General features: G+C 44.0%; 1 protein-coding gene across 7 annotated transcripts in view; it reads right to left on the bottom strand.

Moving 5' to 3' along the window:
- The window catches only part of SUPT20H (SPT20 homolog, SAGA complex component), a 566,651-nt gene that overhangs the window by 58,448 nt on the left and 489,577 nt on the right, over window positions 1-18,626 (bottom strand). For all 7 annotated transcript variants that reach the window (XM_069205513.1, XM_069205509.1, XM_069205512.1 and 4 more), the window contains 3 exons: window positions 13,725-14,037; window positions 7,892-8,046; window positions 1,969-2,024 (listed from right to left, as the gene is read on the bottom strand). In XM_069205513.1, coding sequence (XP_069061614.1) covers window positions 1,969-2,024; window positions 7,892-8,046; window positions 13,725-14,037 — 524 coding nt within the window. The remainder of the gene's footprint in view (window positions 1-1,968; window positions 2,025-7,891; window positions 8,047-13,724; window positions 14,038-18,626) is intronic.

Here is an 18,626-nt window from a genome sequence, read left to right as displayed (position 1 = left end):
AATTAAGAAAGAATAGTTTTCATTATAAAAATCCTATTGGTCTTGAGTTAAGTCATTGAGTGTGTGTTTGACTTTTTGTATGTGTGTGTACAACAAATGCTTAACACTACCCTCTGATAAGCCTAACAGCTCGACCACACTACTACAAATAGAGCGTTAGTATTATCTATAATTGCCTCTGTCAAGCCTCTGTTGAACCCCTGGACTCTGTGCACACCATATCTCATCTTGATATAATATATACAGAGCCAGCTTCCTACACTCCCCCATTTCTTTATGAGTATCCCTGGCAAATAACTGTATATCCTGGAGGAATGGCATAAACTAGGTCAGGATAACAATATATTAGTATGGTTTTTCAAGCTGGGAACTCATTCCTTCCTACAGTCAAACCATCAACTGACTGAATTAAGTAAGACTGAGCTTACCAGGAGCAGAGTGTCAGTCCTTTGGGGTTTGGCTTTAGCTAGAGGCAAGTTATGAATTCATAATAGCTTCTTCTGTGCATATGAAGAACATAAAGGAAAGAACAAGGCACAAGAAGGAAGTAGAAAAGAAATGATCAAGAGAAAAATCCACAGGAAAATAGGGGCATGGAGTGTCTGTGGTCAATGATACGACATAATTTACTGTAGAAGCATTCAAGAGAGATTCTGTAACCCCAGGGAGAATTACAACACAAACCTGTATTGTATCGTTCTGCACCCAAGGAAACAAAACACAACAGAAACAAAATCTTAAACATCCAAAACAATGAAAGTAAAAGTTCAGAGGCGTTAGGAGAAGGCTGGTTCTTTTAAGAGAGATGCGTAAAACATGTAAAATAAAGTAGAGATAGAAGACAAATTGCCCAGAATATCTGGATTGTAGAGTAGGATGGGAAACTGGTAGGGAGAAATCGATAGGTGCCATTGAATTGGAAATCAATATAGAGCATCAGAGTAAGGGAACGTAGGTATAGTTTGGAAAAGAATAATCCTATGGGAGTGGACGCTTGATCATGAGAATAACCATGGAAAGGAGTGGAGTGAAGGTAGTAACCAAATGTGGATGACAAAATAAGGAGTTACCTACTGATATCCAGTTTAAAGTAATGCAACATAATTATTTTTAAACAGAAGCAGCACGGATAAGTTGAAATGTAAATGAAGCCAGTAAGGTGGCTTAATGAGGTAAACACACACTGCTGGCAACTGATGGGTTCTGATTGCTATACGTTTGATCCTGGTTAAGGTCAGATCAGCCTTTGATCAGTGCAAGGCAGAGTGAGCTCCTTGGTCATAGGTAGCAGACAACATAATGAAATGAATATGAAACATATACACAGATCTATATTAGAGGGTGTGAGGAATCTGTGAGCACTGATTTCATCTAACATTTTGAGTTCAATCTTCAAAATTCTGTCGAACAGCACATCAATATGGGATACACCTGCTATAAGTGGTGATACTCTGTCAAATACATCCATGCAGCTCTACCAGAGTCAAGTCTGGGTTGAGAAGTCTGAGTGAAGAATCCATTTTATCATAGTATCAGATCATTCAGTGGTATCCTCTTTTTCATCCATACTACTCTCTATACATCTTCCTTCAGTATCTTCAGTATCAGCAGACCTGTGTACTACTTTGCACTAGTACACAAAGTTGGCAAACCTTCTACACAAAGTGAAAAGGTACCAAACTGTTTGAAAAATCAATTTGAACGTGTGAAAGTCATAAAGTACATGAGGGTCCTTAAAATTAAGTTATTTTTACGACAAACTATAACTGAAAGCATCAAACACTCTGGCAAAACATCCACTGTGTTTTTATATATTTTAAATGCCTAGGGCATCACAAAGTAACTAAGGGGAAAGCAATTGTTGCAGTAATTAAGACTACCAAGTGCACAAAATTATAAAATTCTTCTGTAAAATACAAGTTAAGTAACACACATTCGTGTGATAAAACTGGAGTGAGTTATATTTACCTGTAACAGATTTACGGGTCTTAGACTTGAAGAATTCTTTAATCCGAAGGGAGCACCTGGTAAAAAAAGAAGAAAAAAAAGTTACTGTATCCAATAAACAGAATGCCATCACAAACTAACATATCAATAATATAATTACGATAGAGACACAAATAGTCAAGGTTATTATACAAACTAAGGGAAACTTTGCACTGTAATGTGCAATAGAAAATAATTGTTCATGATAATCCGCACGCTACAAAGCTATACACTTGCAACCCAATATCAATGGCTTCCCCAGAATCAAGAGGCACACTTAAGAGGAATATATGTAAAAAATACTAGAAATTCCTCGGTCAGTCACTCAGTTTTAAGCTTCAGACTGAAAGTAAAATCTCACAATAAAGAATATCAAAATCAGCAAGCTGAAAACCATCTGAGCCGTCTTCTCCAATAATTGATATGGCCAATATGGACGCTGCTAATCACAGAGCAACGGGCAGAATCCTTCGGGTGGTTGATACACTAGTATCAAGCTATATCGGCTGCACTGTGGATTAGGTTATATACTGGTTTGGAAAAAGGGCCTCGAGTTTGTGGGTGCTGCCCTTCAGTCTATATATCTGCCCTGTAAAGTGGAAAGGCTTGACAATGGACTATAATGCTAATGTCCTACAAGATGCTATGACATGACAATTTTATGCAGGGAGTGCATTTGAAAACAGTGTGTTAAATTGCTGAGCTCTGACACCCATCTATCATGGAACAGGCGTCAATTTGTCATGCAGTAGAGGAAATAATCATACATAAAGCAAAGATAACCTGCCTTCAGAAAACAAAGTTTGCTAGGTTTGTGGGTCTGCCAGGTCCGAAACCCCAAAACAAGCATTGGCAAAACCAATAGCTGCGGCATTAGAGGCCAGCGATTTGATAATTCTTTTGTCATGATTTGTGCTAAACATTATTGTTCAGGAAGCTGCCTAGACCTTGTCAAATCTAAAAAAAATAAGACATTGGCTAAAGCCAAAAATGTTTTTTGTCTCATTATCATAGTAATCCCTGGCGCTGAACACAACTACATTGTGCGAGAATGTGCTCCTTAAGAAAGGGCAGCATGTTGTAACTCATTGTGCAGCCAGACAAAGGCTGAAGTGTTAGGACACATTGCCCCCTGATTCACGCTGGGGTGGGTGGAAGACAGATGTGAATGATACAATCAAAGACCAAAGGATGAAGTTTGGCTGAAACCCCTATAAGTAACTATGTTATACATATGTTTTAAAAAAAGAAAAGATCTTGGCTAACACGAACCTAAAAAAAAAGTCAATCGGAGTTGCACTGGCTGTCGGCCTCTTGTGTTTACAAAAGAGAGAGAAAGAAAGTGAGAAAGAAAAAAGAAAAGAGAGAAAGAGGGAGAAATGAAAGAACGAAATGAAGGAAGGAAGGCAAAAAGGAAGTGAGGTACCACTTTGTTAGGATAGATAGAAAGATGAGGTAGCTTAGATGACAATGCCTATAGCTCACTCACCCTGCAGACAGATGTAATGACCACAAGGACAGCTGTTTTCAAAGTAAGAAGCTGGAGAGTATAGTTGTGGAAAGGCTCAAAAGGAGCGCACATTAGACATGGGGCATAATGAATGGGGATGGAGCAAACATATGAGTGAGGCCTTTAAGGAACCTATTCACAATAGGAGACTTAAATGAGGGAGGTTGGTCAGGCAACCGTAAAAAGCAGATATGGCAGACAGATAACCTTTGAGAGTGTTCCTAGCAAAGCCCTGCTGTACCAGAGAAAGGATAAACAACAGGACCTCAGAGAGAGGGGCCGAGAAAGGGTCAACAGACTTGTATGTGCAAATTTTTGGTGGAGGGATGCCTGGCTACCAAGATAAGGTTACAGACTTTGGGCGGAAGGTCAAAAGCTGTCAACTGCCGCAGCTCTATCTCCATGCAAGAAGGTGGAGGCTGGAGAGGTTTTGGTGGAGAACCCTCCCCTGCTGCTGTGACAGAAGATCCTCTTCAAGGGGGCAGTCTGATCGGGAGATTGATGGTCATGTTCAATAGCTTAGGATACCAGACTCTCCGTTCCAAGTCAGGAGCCACTTGAGACGAAACGTGTCACAGAGTGATTGCCACCTTAGAAGCTCCAACATGCAACACTGCTGATATTGCACATTCTCTGCAGAGGCAAACAGATTTAACCAAGGCTCTCCCACTGCTGAAAGACCTTGCGCCACCTCCGGATAGAGATGCCATTCGTGATCGACTAAGCATTGTCAGCTGAGTTTGTCTGCTCCAATGTTCACAGAGCCCATCAGATGTTGAACCACCAGGGATATGTCCTGTTGTTCCAGCCAATGCCAGAGGACCAGAGCATCCTGTCAAAGGGTCCACAACCCCACCCACCCAATTTCTTGCAGTACCACATGGAAGTGGTGCTATCCGTGAACACCTTCTCTACCTTCCCCTTGAGAGAGAGAAGCCATGCTTAAAATACTAGCCTGAGTGCCCAGAGCTCCAACAGGTTGATGTGGAGTCCAGACTCCGCCAGAGACCAGATGACTCTGATCTCTGCCTTCCACAGATGGCTGCCCGTGAGAGAGTGAGAGTGAGAGAGAGAGTGAGAGAGTGAGTGAGAGAGTGAATCGCCACCTCCCTGATCCACGAGGGCAGTGGATCCTACATCTCTGGCCAGGCAAAAAGCAGACTAAGGGGCTACCTCAAGGCACAAGCCCGAGTGCCCCGACCCGAGGATACCCAGAAGGTAGGTGTACCTACACCAGGAGGGCGGTTGTAGAGGGGAGAAGGGACTCTCTCTGAAGTCAGTGGATGCCTTGGATTGTCCTGCTGCTGTTGAGACTCATGGACCATGCTAGTGGAACCCAGGGACGGATTTCGGATGTGGAGGACCTGAAAAGGAAGGGGACAGAGTCCAGCACCCTCGGAGGTGCCCAGGTGATGCAGGTGGCAATGCCCACCCTACTAGATGTGAAATTCCTACAAGTCGGTGGGGGAAGAAGTCCATGTGCGAGGTCTAGGAGCTGCAGAAGATCCTAGGACTTGCCTACGAGCTGTCCCTAAACTGTCGCCTGATTGCAGGAGGGTCAGTGACCAGTCAGATCACCAATAAGCACTGGCAAATGCAAGCAGGAGCTAAAGATGTATTTGCAGTGTTTTGGGGAACAGCAAGGTCCAGGAGACTCTAAACCTGGAGGGGGAGTCAGGGCTGGCCCTCTGCACGCAGGAAGGCTAGCAGAAGTCGTTGAAGCTCCTACGAGTGACCCACAGGCAATGGACACAGGGAGTCCCAAGGATGCCTCAGCAGCAAAACAAAACAGAAGTCCCACATCACAGGAGTCACAGAACAGGGCTTGATCTTTGAGTTGCAGAGTGCTGGAGGCCGGGGCTTCTTGGCACCTGAATATCTCCTGGAGGAAGCATTAACATGCCTTGGCAAGAGCAACAGTTGATGTGCATATGGGTTACAGTCCAGTGGCAGGAGCAGGGGCCCACAGTCTTCCAAGTTAGTCAGAAGACAAGCAGGACCCAGACGAGGCCACAGACCCACCACCAGTGATGCAGAGTCTTTTGATATCTGTGGGACAGCATACCCCACCAGCCATTCAACGTTGTCTTGAGGTGCCTGGGGATGCAGGGAAGTGTCTCCTTCACTCCGAGGGAGATTCCTTTGTGCATCTGGGTGCAAACAGAGTCCTTGTGACCCTGGAGAATAGACAGCCATGGATGTTGCAGAATTCTTTGAGGATCCAGAGAAACAATGTTGCAATGGGAGCCTTCCCATCGGAGGCAGACACGTTTCTGTTCAAAAGCAGACCAATAGCAGTTCCAGAGGCCATGAGCAGAAGATTTCTTGCAGCTAGTTACTTGTAGAGTCTTGCATGACGAATCTGAGGATCCGCCCTCGGGGGAGCTGTAGAGTAACCCTAAAAGGGAGTTGGTAACTCTCAGGGGAGGGGGGGGGGACCTATCAAAGGGGGTCATGGACATCATCTGCCTGACCTAACCTGTCAGATGCTCAGGCCTCTGTGCATCTTAGTTTCAAGATGTCAGAATCAAGTGGCCACCTGGCAGAGCTCTGTGTACCTCCCTAGAGGAGGAGCTGGGCAGTGGGATGGTCACTCCCCAGCCCTTTGTGCAGTTTTGCACCAGAGCAGGAACCAGGAGTTCCTGAACTGGAGCAAACCGGATTATGCAAGGAGGGCACCAAATGCGGCCTTCAAAGCAGCCTGGTGGCGCTCAGAGGCCACCCCACCCCCTAGACACCTAATACACAGGGGAAGGTGGTCACACCAGTTCCTTGCAGGAAATCCTTTGTTCTGTCTTCCTCTGCCTGAGCCAGGCTCATCAGCAGGAGGGCAGATCAGTTTCAGGGGTAGACAGCAGCATGGGCTGGCAGTCAGACCCTGTAAGGTTGCACAGGCCGAACCCCCAGAGTACAGGGGATCATGCAACTAGTACTAGAATCAGAGTAGTTGCACGATTCCAACATGTTTGATAGCAATCATGCCTAGGTTCAGAGAAGCCATTATGTAGTTGGACCACTCGTGTTGACCAGTGTCCACTACATACCTTAAGATGGCTCCCTCACACTTACAAAGCCCAGGGAATGGAGTCGGGTTTGTAGGGGTACCCTGGTCATGCCGAGGTACCCTCACACTTAGAGACATGAACCCTGTCTTTGGGCTGAAGGGCCTACCAGAGGGGTGACTTACAGTGTCTACGTGCGGTGACCAAGATATACAGCAAGCCTTATATCTGTGGTGAAAGGGTGCATGCAACATTTCACGCAGGCTGCAATAGCAGGCCTGCGGACACAGTTGGCATGGGCTCCCATGGGTGGCACAATACATGCTGCAGCCCATGGGGGACCCTTGGCGTATCAATGCCCTGAGTACCAAGTACCATCTACTATCGACTTACATTGGTGCACTAGAATGCCAACTGTGGGTGCAAAAACTTACCAAGCAACCAAATGTAGAGGAGAGAGCACAGCCACTGGGTTCCTGGTTAGCAGGATCACAGTGAACTACAGTTTAAATACACTGACATCAGACAAAAAGTGGGGGTATCTATACTAGAAAGATGGCACTACACAATGGAATTTGGAACATTGGGGTTTTTCTAAAGGTATATCTATGTTATTCTTCTTGCAATTCTTGAAGAGAAGCCCTCCTTTCATTGCACCTTGGGCATCACCTTTAACCTATTCACTGTTTTAACAGAATTCAGTAAGTTGATCACAGACTGTGGTGACTACACATGCTCTCCACGGACACATCTATGTTCTTATTTACCTGGGCCTAGTTCTTTCACTGTACCATTCACATCACCTTTCTTGGGGCATGGATTTGGAAGTACTTAGGGCTGGCTCCCTTCTCCAAAAGTAAAATTGCCTTCAAAATGGGGGATCTTCATGCCCAAACCTATCTTATCAACCCAGTGGCCATTCCATCCGTTTAGCTTTCAAATAACCGGAAAAACAGAACCGGCAGCAAGGTGTACGTAATCCAAATCCCACCCCCTTTTTCAGGACACTTTTATAACAGAAGTCAATAGCCCCTTTTATAACATAAGTCAATAGCCCTGTAGGGGCTGCTGGGATCTTAGTTTGCTTCTGGCATCCTAGGTCCTTTGCTATGCTTTGCATATTTCCTTTCTTCAGTTTCTTTAAAAGGGTTGTCAACCAGTCTGAGTTCCCTCTGGAAATCAGTATCAGTGTGACAGAAGTAACCTGTCTAAATTAAGTTCATAATTTTCCTAAGTAGATGATGATGTAACTATTTTAAAAGGGCTTATTTCTCCATTATCATGTCTTTTCTTCCTAAGTGGACAATCAAACAATATTATCTAAAAAAAAAAAAAAAAACACAAAAAGGCTGTCTCAAGTACGCTCCTGACTTATTACTTCAGTGATACTAACCAGACTGAGAAGCAGACTGAATGGTAGTGGGCAGCGCACTGGGCACCAGACTGCCGGATGGCAGCATGCCAGTCAGATTTATCCCAGCTGAGTTAGCAGAACCTGTATTGCATCCCAGCATTGGATTTGAGCTGCTCATTAACGTCTGTGACCCGCTGTAAAACAGAGAAAGAGAGAAAACATTTTACAGCAATGAAATATCTAGAAACACTCCTCTTGCAAGGAAAGATAAGTTACTTACCGTCAGTGATGCTGTTTTCTGGTGGAGACTAACTGCAGATTCAACACATTTTAAATATATCAGACACCAGACTGGATGAGGAAACTTCTGCATTAAGTCCTGTGCATCAGGGGGTAGCATCACTGGCCTATGTTAAAATATATCCTGACACCGAATATGCCTTGAGCTGCATTTAATTGCCATCCCTGTGCCCTGACATCAATTGTCTATTACTTTCTTCATTGCCCTCAGACACAGACCATGGTGGTTGTTAAGTTTTTATTTGCAACACCAGTGTGCAAAAACTAACTTGGAACCCCATCACTCATGGGCGTCCACTCCATTGAACAAGGAGAAGGGGTCAATGAGGTATTTGTGGTTCGATAGAGCACCCACTAGAAAGAGCACTAAGCATGGCAGCAACTTAGGACCTGGTTTAGGCTCTGGGGTTTTTACTTCTGTCTGTCAGGATGGAAGAGAATATTATATTCACCACCCTGACGGTGAAAATGATTGCATTATTTCAAGATCACCACCTGCCCAGTGGTGATAGCTGTACTTTCAGCTGTAGCAGTTCCTCTGATGGCACCAAACGTTTGGTGTCTAGCCAGCATTGTTTTTGACGGCCACAGGAAGCTGGCTAGCTATGCAGTGTACCAAGTGTAGGGGGACAATATGCAGATGGCTTACATCTTATAATTAATAACCCTAAACGCTCTCTACTGTGGTAGTGTGGGGAAAATTTAGGCTTATCAGAGGGTAGTGCTAACACACAGAATCAATAAATGATACACACAGAATCAATTAATGAGACACACTCAAGAAGGAACTCGAGACAAATTTAGAAAAATACCATTAATTTTTATATTATTTTAGACACCAAAATCTTCAGAATTAGGTACGTACTGTTGATTTATAATTTTTTACAGTGAGGCAAAAATGTCACACAAACACACTTTTCCGCAGAAATTATTTCCTATGGGGAAAGAATGCATACAAGAACTTGCAAACCTTTAGGACTTAAGGTCAAACAAGCCATCAGCAGTTCAAGTTTACCTGCCCTGGGTTCGGGTGCAGAGGTAATGGACAGATCAGTAGCCTTGCATGCTGCACTGTTGGTGCCACCTCGAAACAGGCTGTAGAGGGGGGGGACTTAGGAATATGCCCAGGAGCTTTCAACGGGGGGCTCAGTTTGTAGGGGGCCTGGACGCAAGGGGGCACAGTCGTTGTTCCTGGACTCGGGCAGAAGGTTATGATAGGCTTTTCCTGTGCTTCAAAAGTGCTCAAAAGTCTTGGTCAGACCTGCAGAAGGGGAAGAAAAAACAAACAGTATAGCCTCTATCATGGTCAGCCTTGTCCCTTACACTGTCCCTCGGTGGGCAGGTCGGTTTAGTGGTGGTGGTGTCTAGTCTAGACACAAACAATCCTTAGTGCTTGCAACTGCTCTGTTACCCTAGGTATTGTTGAAGGGCAACTCCTGAGGGTCTTGGCACCTCCAAACCTGTGTGACTGTTGCATCGGTGGACCCACTGGTAAGCAGATCAGTGGAGCGGGCATTGCGGTCGGTGCCTGCAGGTTGCAGGAAAGGGACTCCTCCACTCCAAGAGAGATGCTGGATGGTTGGCGAAGTGCTGGAAGCCCTCCAAGGCTTTTGTAAGATGCACAGCTACAGGATGAGTCAGGTCCTTGCGATTGTCAAGACAGCAGCAGGTAGGCAGAGTTTGGCGCAAATAGTCCAAAGCTAGTCCACAGTTCTCTCTTAAGATGGCTTTTCTTTGTCCTTCTTCTTTAGTAATTCGAAATATGAGTTCCTGGTGTCATGGGCTGCCTGCTGGGGAACGTTTACAGGACAGTGGGCTACTTTGACTCTGGCATTGGACGTCAGGTGCAGAGGTGGTTCCGGAAGCAGTTTCGCGGTTACTCAGGCAGGCTTTTCCCTCTTTGGACTTGATTTCTTTTGCACAGGTCCACTGTCTATAGGAGTTCTTGGTATTTATCAAGGCATGCAGTCCCCCAAGGCTTTGGAGGTGGCTGGGCTGCGGGACAAGTCCTCTTCTGGGTGCAGGTTCTTTGAGGGCTGCAGACAGGCCAGTAGCGCTGGGGCCAAGTCAGTTGGTGTCTTCAGTCTTCTCTGCTGGGGTGACTTCTGTGTTGTGCGGCTCTTCTTAGGTCAACAGGAATCTGAGTTCGAGTGCTCAGGGGTGCCACCTAATTACTGAATTTAGGGGTGTTACAGGAAGTGCCAGGTGGTAGCAATGGGCTACTCACCTTTAAGGTGACTACACCCTTCCTATGAAAAGTGAGCATAGCCCTAATCCTATTGGCCTAATTTCCTCCACATACGATGAAGGAATAAAAAAAAGAAGTGCCCACTTCAGGTCGTCCACCCCAAGGGTGGGCTGGCATGAAGTGGGTACTCCTAATTTAACTAATTTTCCTGCCAGTCCTGCAACCAATAGTGGGGTCAGGAACTGGAGGTCGGCCTTCTCTACCATTTTGTGAGGCCTGGGTTGCATTTCAAAGTGACCATGTCAAAAGAGGCAGTTTCCTACAACACCAAACTAGAGATCTTAACTGTCCTAACAAAGAATGCCTTTAGTGCACCGGCAGTAAATGCAGTGGGATGTCTCCAGATGGGATTCCAAGAGGCCCTGACAATGTCAGTGAGCCTTCTGAGGCACACTCAAAGAGAATGCAGCCAACGGCGGTTGGTGAGGCCTCTAGAATAATGCCATTACTGGTGGAAATGGTGACAACTAAGAAGCAGGCAGTAACCCTACAGTCTTTGAAGTAATTTAAAGATGCATCAGCCTTTTCAACAAAATGTTTGACCCTATCAAGTGGCACATCCATCAAAAATGCCTTGATATTTCCGCAGAATCCGATGGAGAGCATCCAGACACGGTGTTTAATAATGCTACTGTGCCCATGGCAAAAGTTGCTAAGTCAGTGCTACTCAGTCCACCACGTAGAATATGTTTCATTGTGTCTTGTCCACTTTGGCCAATTTTTACAAAAGCGCTTATAATGTCTTCAGACAACATGACCTAAACATAAAAAGCCATGCTCAAAAGGATGCAGCTATAGCATACTTAAGGTCAGACATCACTCTATGAGTACTGTGCTCAAAGAAATACTTTCTCGCCCATTACATCAATTGTCTTTGTATGGTGGAGTGGAAGGAAAAAAGTCACAATTACCTTGCAAGTGGAGGTCTGCACCACATGGCTCTCCAGAGTAGGATGCTCTGTTGAGAACATGGGGTCTCTAAGCACTGACCTACGGTGCCTAGCAATGGGGTGATTCACTGATGGAGAAGAAAATGGCTTAGACTAAACTACCATGATTGGGGTAGGCAAAGCATTAATAATTGGCAATAGAGGATCTAAAGCAGAAGGCCTAGTTTGAAAAATCTTTCTCATGCTAACCTTAGTCTCTCCAGTCGAAAGTAGCTGGTCCAAATCTTCCACTGTACTCTGAACCACAATTACTAGAGACACACTCTTTCCCTCCCCAAAAGGCAGACCCATGGTGAATCCAGGAGAGATGTCCAAGCCAATGGCATTTTGCAACTTAAGGTCAAAGCAGGATCTGTATAGTGTGGAGGGAGTAACTGGTCAGCCTTGTTATCATATCATCATGCTGCACTAGCTAAAGCCCCTGAATTGCCTTAGTTTAGAGACTGACCCGAAATTAGGATTCATCCCCAGAAAGTTCTGCTGCTGAGGTAGAGTAATTATGGGTGTTGGGGTGTGGGTGGAGTTCAATGGGTTGTTCCGCTACTTAGAGCTTGGCTTTAGTTATGGACAGCAGCACCTGAATTGTACAGAAGTCATGGCTGACTGACAAAGCTAATGATGCAGCCACTTTAAAGGCCTGTTTAGGAATAAAAGTAATATGTTCAATAAAATGATTTGGGAGTTAGAAATGTCATACATGCACTGTTCTAATATTTATCAAAACTCTAACTCACTGGTGAGCATTGCTTTTTGGTAAAAGTTCTCAAATTATGATTTTATAAAGGTTGTAGACCTATGCCTGAAGCTTGGGCAAACTTTCCCAGATTGGGTCCGCCAGGCTCTCTGACCTCTGAAAATAATTATTTTCCAGAAGCAGGTTTAGGTTTGAAGTGATTCCCATCAGAGAACAAAGAACTTCTGGGACCAGTCTGCCTGATAGGAGATCTCTTTAAGGAAGGCATGGGGAAGTTAATTATTATGTAGCTACCCCTAGTTATCTTGGAATGTGATGGGAAGAGGTTAACAGATTTGTCAGATTGGCACCACAAAGCCCTGGCAGGAATTCACAGAGTAGACTATTTATAGCAAATGCAGCTCTAGTGTCAAGGTTCCATTCAATGGTGGCCTGCTCCCATCCAAACTAACTCATGCCCGACCTGGAAGTGGCCTGGCCTGCAACCAGACTGAATACGATTTCTAAGGTAAAAAAGGGGTATAACTGCTGATAGCAAAGCAGCCCCTGTGAAGAAATAGCTAGGTTCCAGCTATTTTGTCAGACCACCAGAATAGTGCCTTCTGCTGACAGTTTTACCTTAAAAAAGAACGGCAGAAAAAAGGGCTATGCCTACAGTGTGGGAACCTATCAAGCTATGACTCCAGGGACATGAAGGAAAAGACAGGCACCATGTGAAAGAACCAGCGAACCAACAGATTGTAGCCAAGCCCTAGCTTAAAAAGTGTTGAGCTTGCTCTCCACTGCTTTCTGAGTCCTGAATCCTGAAAGCTGTGCCTTTCCGGTTGGGAGGTCGAGGCGTAATCAGGAGGAATGAAATAAGCATCCAAGAAAAGCTGGAAATTTTGACTACTGTAGACTGGAGTGAGATGACAATGTTACCTGAGAAAGACGCAACCTTGGCAGGCAAGACTGCTTGTGTCAAGCTTTTGAAAGTGACTGAGGCTTTGGTGGGACCGTGGAATCCAGTAATCTGGCCTTCTAGAGTCCTACCCGGCAATGGCTCTCACCCTTGTCTCAATGGAGTGACCGGAGTTCCAAAACATTTATAGTAGCCATAGAGTCAATGTGTTTCCACACAATGTTTTTCACTACTAAACAGCTGTAAATAGTGGGCAAGACCAACTGACGATGCTTAGGTTACACAGTGGAAAAGAAAGTAGGTGTTCTTTTAAAAGGAATATTTTAGGTTATCAGGCCAAGAGCTTTAAGCATCATTACCACTTCAGAGGCAGGATTCCAGTCAAGTTCCAGGAGCTTCTTAAAAACAAGATGGTGAACTGAATACTGAAAAATTGTAATTAAATTCTGCAACATAAGCAAATGACCTGGTATCTTGTACAGATGCATTCCTAGCTATTCAAAGTGAATGATTGGGCAAACATCCTTACTTCATTTGCAGTTTAGCAAAAAATTAAAGCTCAACTGACAGATGACTGGAGTAAAGAATGTCTGTCTCTGCAGTGTGCGACCCCTAAACAATGAATGGCCAGTATTCTAAGTTAAAACAAGGTGTTCCAGGTACGATGCCATATATTTGATGAGTTATTTTCAAAAGGTGAAAGGCAAATAAAGATATTAACATACAAAGCACCCTGTGGATTTGTCCTAATACACATACACACAGTGCCATCAACTCACCAAACAGAGCCCACTACATTGATGAAATTCAGTCCACTGGGGTTGGCCACCACTTGGGAAGACGAGGTCCCTGTTGTGATGGAAGTCACCATGGTGGAGAGAGGAATGGTCATGACAGGCATTGCCTGGCTGAGAGACATCGGCTGCTGAGAATAGGACGTTAATAGAGTTGGCTGAGGTGGAAATCCTGTTTCTTGGGGAGTAGGCGTGGCACAAGGAGTGACAGGAGCAGAAGTCTGGCCATCAAAAGGATGTGGAGTCGTTGATGGCGTGTTGGTTGGAGTAGGAGTAGACGGTTTGGGTGTTCCAGATCCTGCTCAAAAAATAAACATACAAAAGATTGGTTTGTCCCTGTGCAACATAATTCTTTTAAATACACAGTTATTTTTTTATATTTATTGCTCACAATCTAAACATACATTGGAACCCAATGAGAAGCAGTGTCTAAAATGACAATGTTAAAGAAGTTTGTTTCACTTTGAGTAGCAATCCTACAGTATAAGGTTAGATAAGACAGTACAGGTAAGATGTTTGGATACGTCAGTAAAACTATAATGACAACATACAAAACAATAGAATAATCCATTAATAAGTGTGTGGGATCTCCAGATAACAAGAGACCTTAAATCTAACTTTTTTTTGCACATCCTTTTTTATGTTATTGACTAACAAATGTACTACTGAAGCATAACTGGGTCCTGCCCCTCTAACAGTAAGGAGGAATTACTATTTAACTGGATAAAGTCTCAACATTTCATTTGCATGTGCACTGATTATTGTATCTACATCATTTCACTTTATAACATTTTCTTGTTGATATTTTCCTTGCCTCTAGTACCTCAAGGCCTAAGCCTCCACTTGTACAGTTCGGGGTTCTAGGTGACAATTCTTCTCTTGTGAGTCCTTGTGAATTGGCAATTTGATGAGGTTTTGGTGAGACATCTCCAAGAGATGCCAGTACCATACTTAGAATGGTCATCTGGGTGCTACTAATATTAACGTCATCTTCAATTGCCTGAATTTTTTTATTACTGTTTAAATCAGTAGTTTCAGAGGAAATGTGTACCCAAAGTTCCCATTCCGTTTCAGCACATTCCCCTTTGACAATGGATAGTAATGCCTAGATTCATTTTAGGTTCTTGTGTGTTGCAAACTAATATAGGGGTAGTGTTCCTGATCCCTGTGTGCTGAAAATGTGATCCAGTACCTCTTGATGTAACTCCCATTCATAAATTAAGCATGTCTGAACATTGCTACAACTGGTAAGTGATGTGCGATCAATATTATTTTGCTTGTAGTTGCCTATTCCATATCTCTTCTGCTAGCTAGTAGAGGGGAAATAAAACAGTTTCTCCTTGTTTGCTGAGATAAAACATTGTTGTGTTGCCCATTATGAGAAGCACACCCTTGTTTTAGAAGTTAACATCAAACACGATTAAGACAAGTAAAACGTTTAAAAAAAAAAAAAAGAAAATCTATCTAATTTATGTGTTCACTACCTCTATTTCTGACCTCTGATTCTCCGATATCCCTATGATATGATGAATCTGTTGGTATGATGGCTTAAAGGGTGGGTAAATTAAACTATGTTACCCTTATCATGTTGTCTATATTCCAACACTGTATTCCCATCTGAACTTTGTAACATTGGGACAATTTCATCCTTAACTTTCCTGAATTGGTCCCTTATGTGATTGAGAATTTTGAATGAGCTGAATAAATGGTGGCGTCATCTTCAACAGTTTCATTACATTTCCTCACTGTCAGATATTGAGATATCTGGAAGAGAGGAAGTAATTCCAACAATGCATTTACTCATTTTGTGATTAGTTTGGCTACATACAGTGTTATGTTTAATGTCACCCTCAGAAGGGAGCTGGTGATAATTTCAATATGTCGAATGTGAACCCCAAATGCAAAAGATTGTCTACAACTGTTTGCTTATATTTCTGGGATTGCTGTACCCTTTCACCAGTTAGTCGTTTATATTGGGGCACACGTCAATTGGTGGGCATTTCGGGCATACTGCTGCAAGTGCAAGGGTCTCTGTGAACACTCCTGAAGCAGACTCAACACCAAAGAAAATAACTTTGATTTGATAAGGAGATCCTTTCAGTACAGACTTTAGGTAACTGTGATGTGCTGAATGTACTGGGATGTGTTTGAATCCCTGATACTGTTGGAAAATAATTGTTCTCTTCCATTAAGGGAATTACCTCCACAAGAGTCATCATTAGGGATCTCCCTGTGTTGATAAATAAGTTTTGAAAGTGCAAGTCTCGGACTTAGAATTAGAAATTGTTCTGGGCTTCAGAAGTACATCGAGTACACTGCTGCACCTTGTTATTATAATACTCTTTCTATTGCATGCAAGAGCATCTCTTGTTTTAGGATTTGTAGTTGGCCTGCCTTGTATCTTTCATGATTAATTTTATCGTTGGTAGTTTCCATACAAGTCCCATATGAGTGCCCAACAGTGACTATTTTGTGTACCTGGGCCCACACAAATATAATATGTGCTCAGGGGCCCTGTCCCCAAAATGAGTGAAGTTCTGGAACTGTCCTGTGAATTGGAGGTGTACCAAGTGTACCCTTACTTTGATAACAGCGAACTACTGCCCCTGTCATGCATGTAGGGTGGTGGCAGCAGCAGCATACTGTGTTTTGTAAATCTACAGTCGTGACCAGACCTTCTGTCTGTGTTGCTGGCCCCACTTGCACAAAGTTCTGCTTCAATGTGTTACTCAGATACTAGTGTTTCTGTGTAGTACATGCAGTATGTACACGGGCAAGCCAGAGTAGTGGAGGCCTGCGGGCCCCATTTTGGAAGTCTTTAACCTGCTCCTTTACCCAAACAGTGGAAGTATATTGCTGATATTCCTGAAGCTGGAGGGAGGAGAGAAGGCTCCTTTAGAAATTCATTTAAGGGATCCTGCTGAGAGGAGCTGCTGATTTCTCCTGTAGTACTATCACTTGGTAGGTGGTGGGAGTGGGACTCTTGGTTCTGTTGTTCAGGGTGACAAAGAATGTGTAGGTATGGTCAGTCTTTTGTCTTCATCTTGATCACTGTTCAGTATGGCTGATGTAAAACTAGTTGCAGAAAGTTCACACCTCTTTGTGCTTCTGCTATGGGAAATCAAGGCTATAGACTACCCTGCTGTGAGGAGCATCACTCTACAGAAAGGCTGTGTCTGAAGAACAGTCTATAGAGGACACGTGATAGAAGAACCATCCCAAACGTGTACGGAGATTGCAGATATAACAGTCCCCATCTGTTTTGATCGTATAAAAGTGGGAGCTACTTACAGCCTTGTTCCTCCGGCTCCAAGTCCTTTCATCAAGGAAGGGAGTATTCTGTAGCCTACTCACTCTAAGGACTGCTGTACAAACACAGCTGATGTCTGTGTGACAGCCAACTTCCTAGAGAAGAGGGTACATCACCTGGTGTCTTTACTTGCTGAAAGAGCTATACTCATGATCAGAAGGGCCTTGAATCCGACCTGCCTCCAGAGAAAGGGAAAGAGCTTGTCTAGCCTGCAGAAGGTGACTGTTGTGGGAGCGCCAGTGACCACCAGACTCTAGTGTGAAGGGTCTACCAGGAGAGAAGAGAATGAACAGTGATCAGTCAGTTCGAAGAGTGTGGGTGCAGACTCTCCAGAAGTGTTGTTCCAAGAGTAAAACATGGGCTGGAAGCTGACCTCGCCAGAATGCAAAAAGAACAAACACAGTTGATTGAGCTGCTTAAGGCAAGAGCAGTGCCCAGGGTGAATCGTGGTGAGACTCTCAAAGAAACTGTACTGAACTGAGCACAACCATAAATGAACTGGGGTACCTGCACCTGAGCCCTGATTCATCTCTAACAAAACTAACCTAAAAGGGATCTGCCTAGATTCACAAAAGAAGGGACTTATGGGAAAGAGAGAAGGGGAGGACAGTAGCTCAAGGTGTATTAGCCCAAGTGAAAAGGCTTATTATTGCAACTGCTGTGATGTACCGTTTTAAGTATGTCTATTAATGTACTTTTCTTATCCAAGTAAAGCACTGGATTGGACAGACAGTTATTGCGCTGCTGGGTGAGTTCTCAGTTTGGATACTCCTACACTACCTACCTGAGAAGCCTGTGGCTGCTCACCAGTGCTACCACTAACAGTTAAGTGCTCAAGTGGTAGTTCTTGGCCCCGTTTGTGCAGTCACAGTAGGACGGGCTCTGGGACATCCAAGGCAAAGCACTTGCCCCATGCTCCAGGAAGTGGATCAGAAATATGTCCTCTACCAGAAAGGATACATATTCAGAGTAAAAAACTATACATCGTTTGCAACCTAAGCCCATATAGTCTGTGTTGTTCACTTAATACTACGTTTTCAATGGGAGTCAACGGCACAATGGCTCCAGGTATGAATGATGCAAGAGTCTTGGCACTAAAAGCATTAAAGGAAAGAAATATGTTATTTACTCTGTAAGCATCTGTTTATGGCATGTAGTGCTGTAGATTCACATGCTCCGCATACTCTTGCCATCTAGTGTTGAGTCCAGATGTGTGTAGGTTGTTTTTCTTCAAAGAAAGTTTTTCGAGACTGCACATGGGCATTGACTCCACTGTTAGACTATGTACCCACAGGAGGGTGAGTGAGTGTAGAGTAAGGCTAAATTATGAGATGTGCATGTGCGAAAGAATAGAATAAACTGTAACCGCAAAAGGTGTCCAGGGAGGAGGGCGGGTGCATGTGAAGCTACAGCACTACATGCCACAAACAGATGCTTACAGGGTAACATATTCCGTTCGAGGCATGTGTGGCTCTAGATACACATGCTCTGTATAGACTGGAAAAGTAGTCCCCCCTCAAATGCTGGGGCTAACCTGTGGGAGTTGAAGTTGTTTGAAGAAGAGTATGTAGCAGTGC

The sequence above is a fragment of the Pleurodeles waltl genome, chromosome 8 (genome assembly GCF_031143425.1).
Source record: "Pleurodeles waltl isolate 20211129_DDA chromosome 8, aPleWal1.hap1.20221129, whole genome shotgun sequence".
NCBI classification, from domain to species: Eukaryota; Metazoa; Chordata; class Amphibia; order Caudata; family Salamandridae; genus Pleurodeles; species Pleurodeles waltl.
This window is presented reverse-complemented; position numbering and strand designations above follow the sequence as displayed.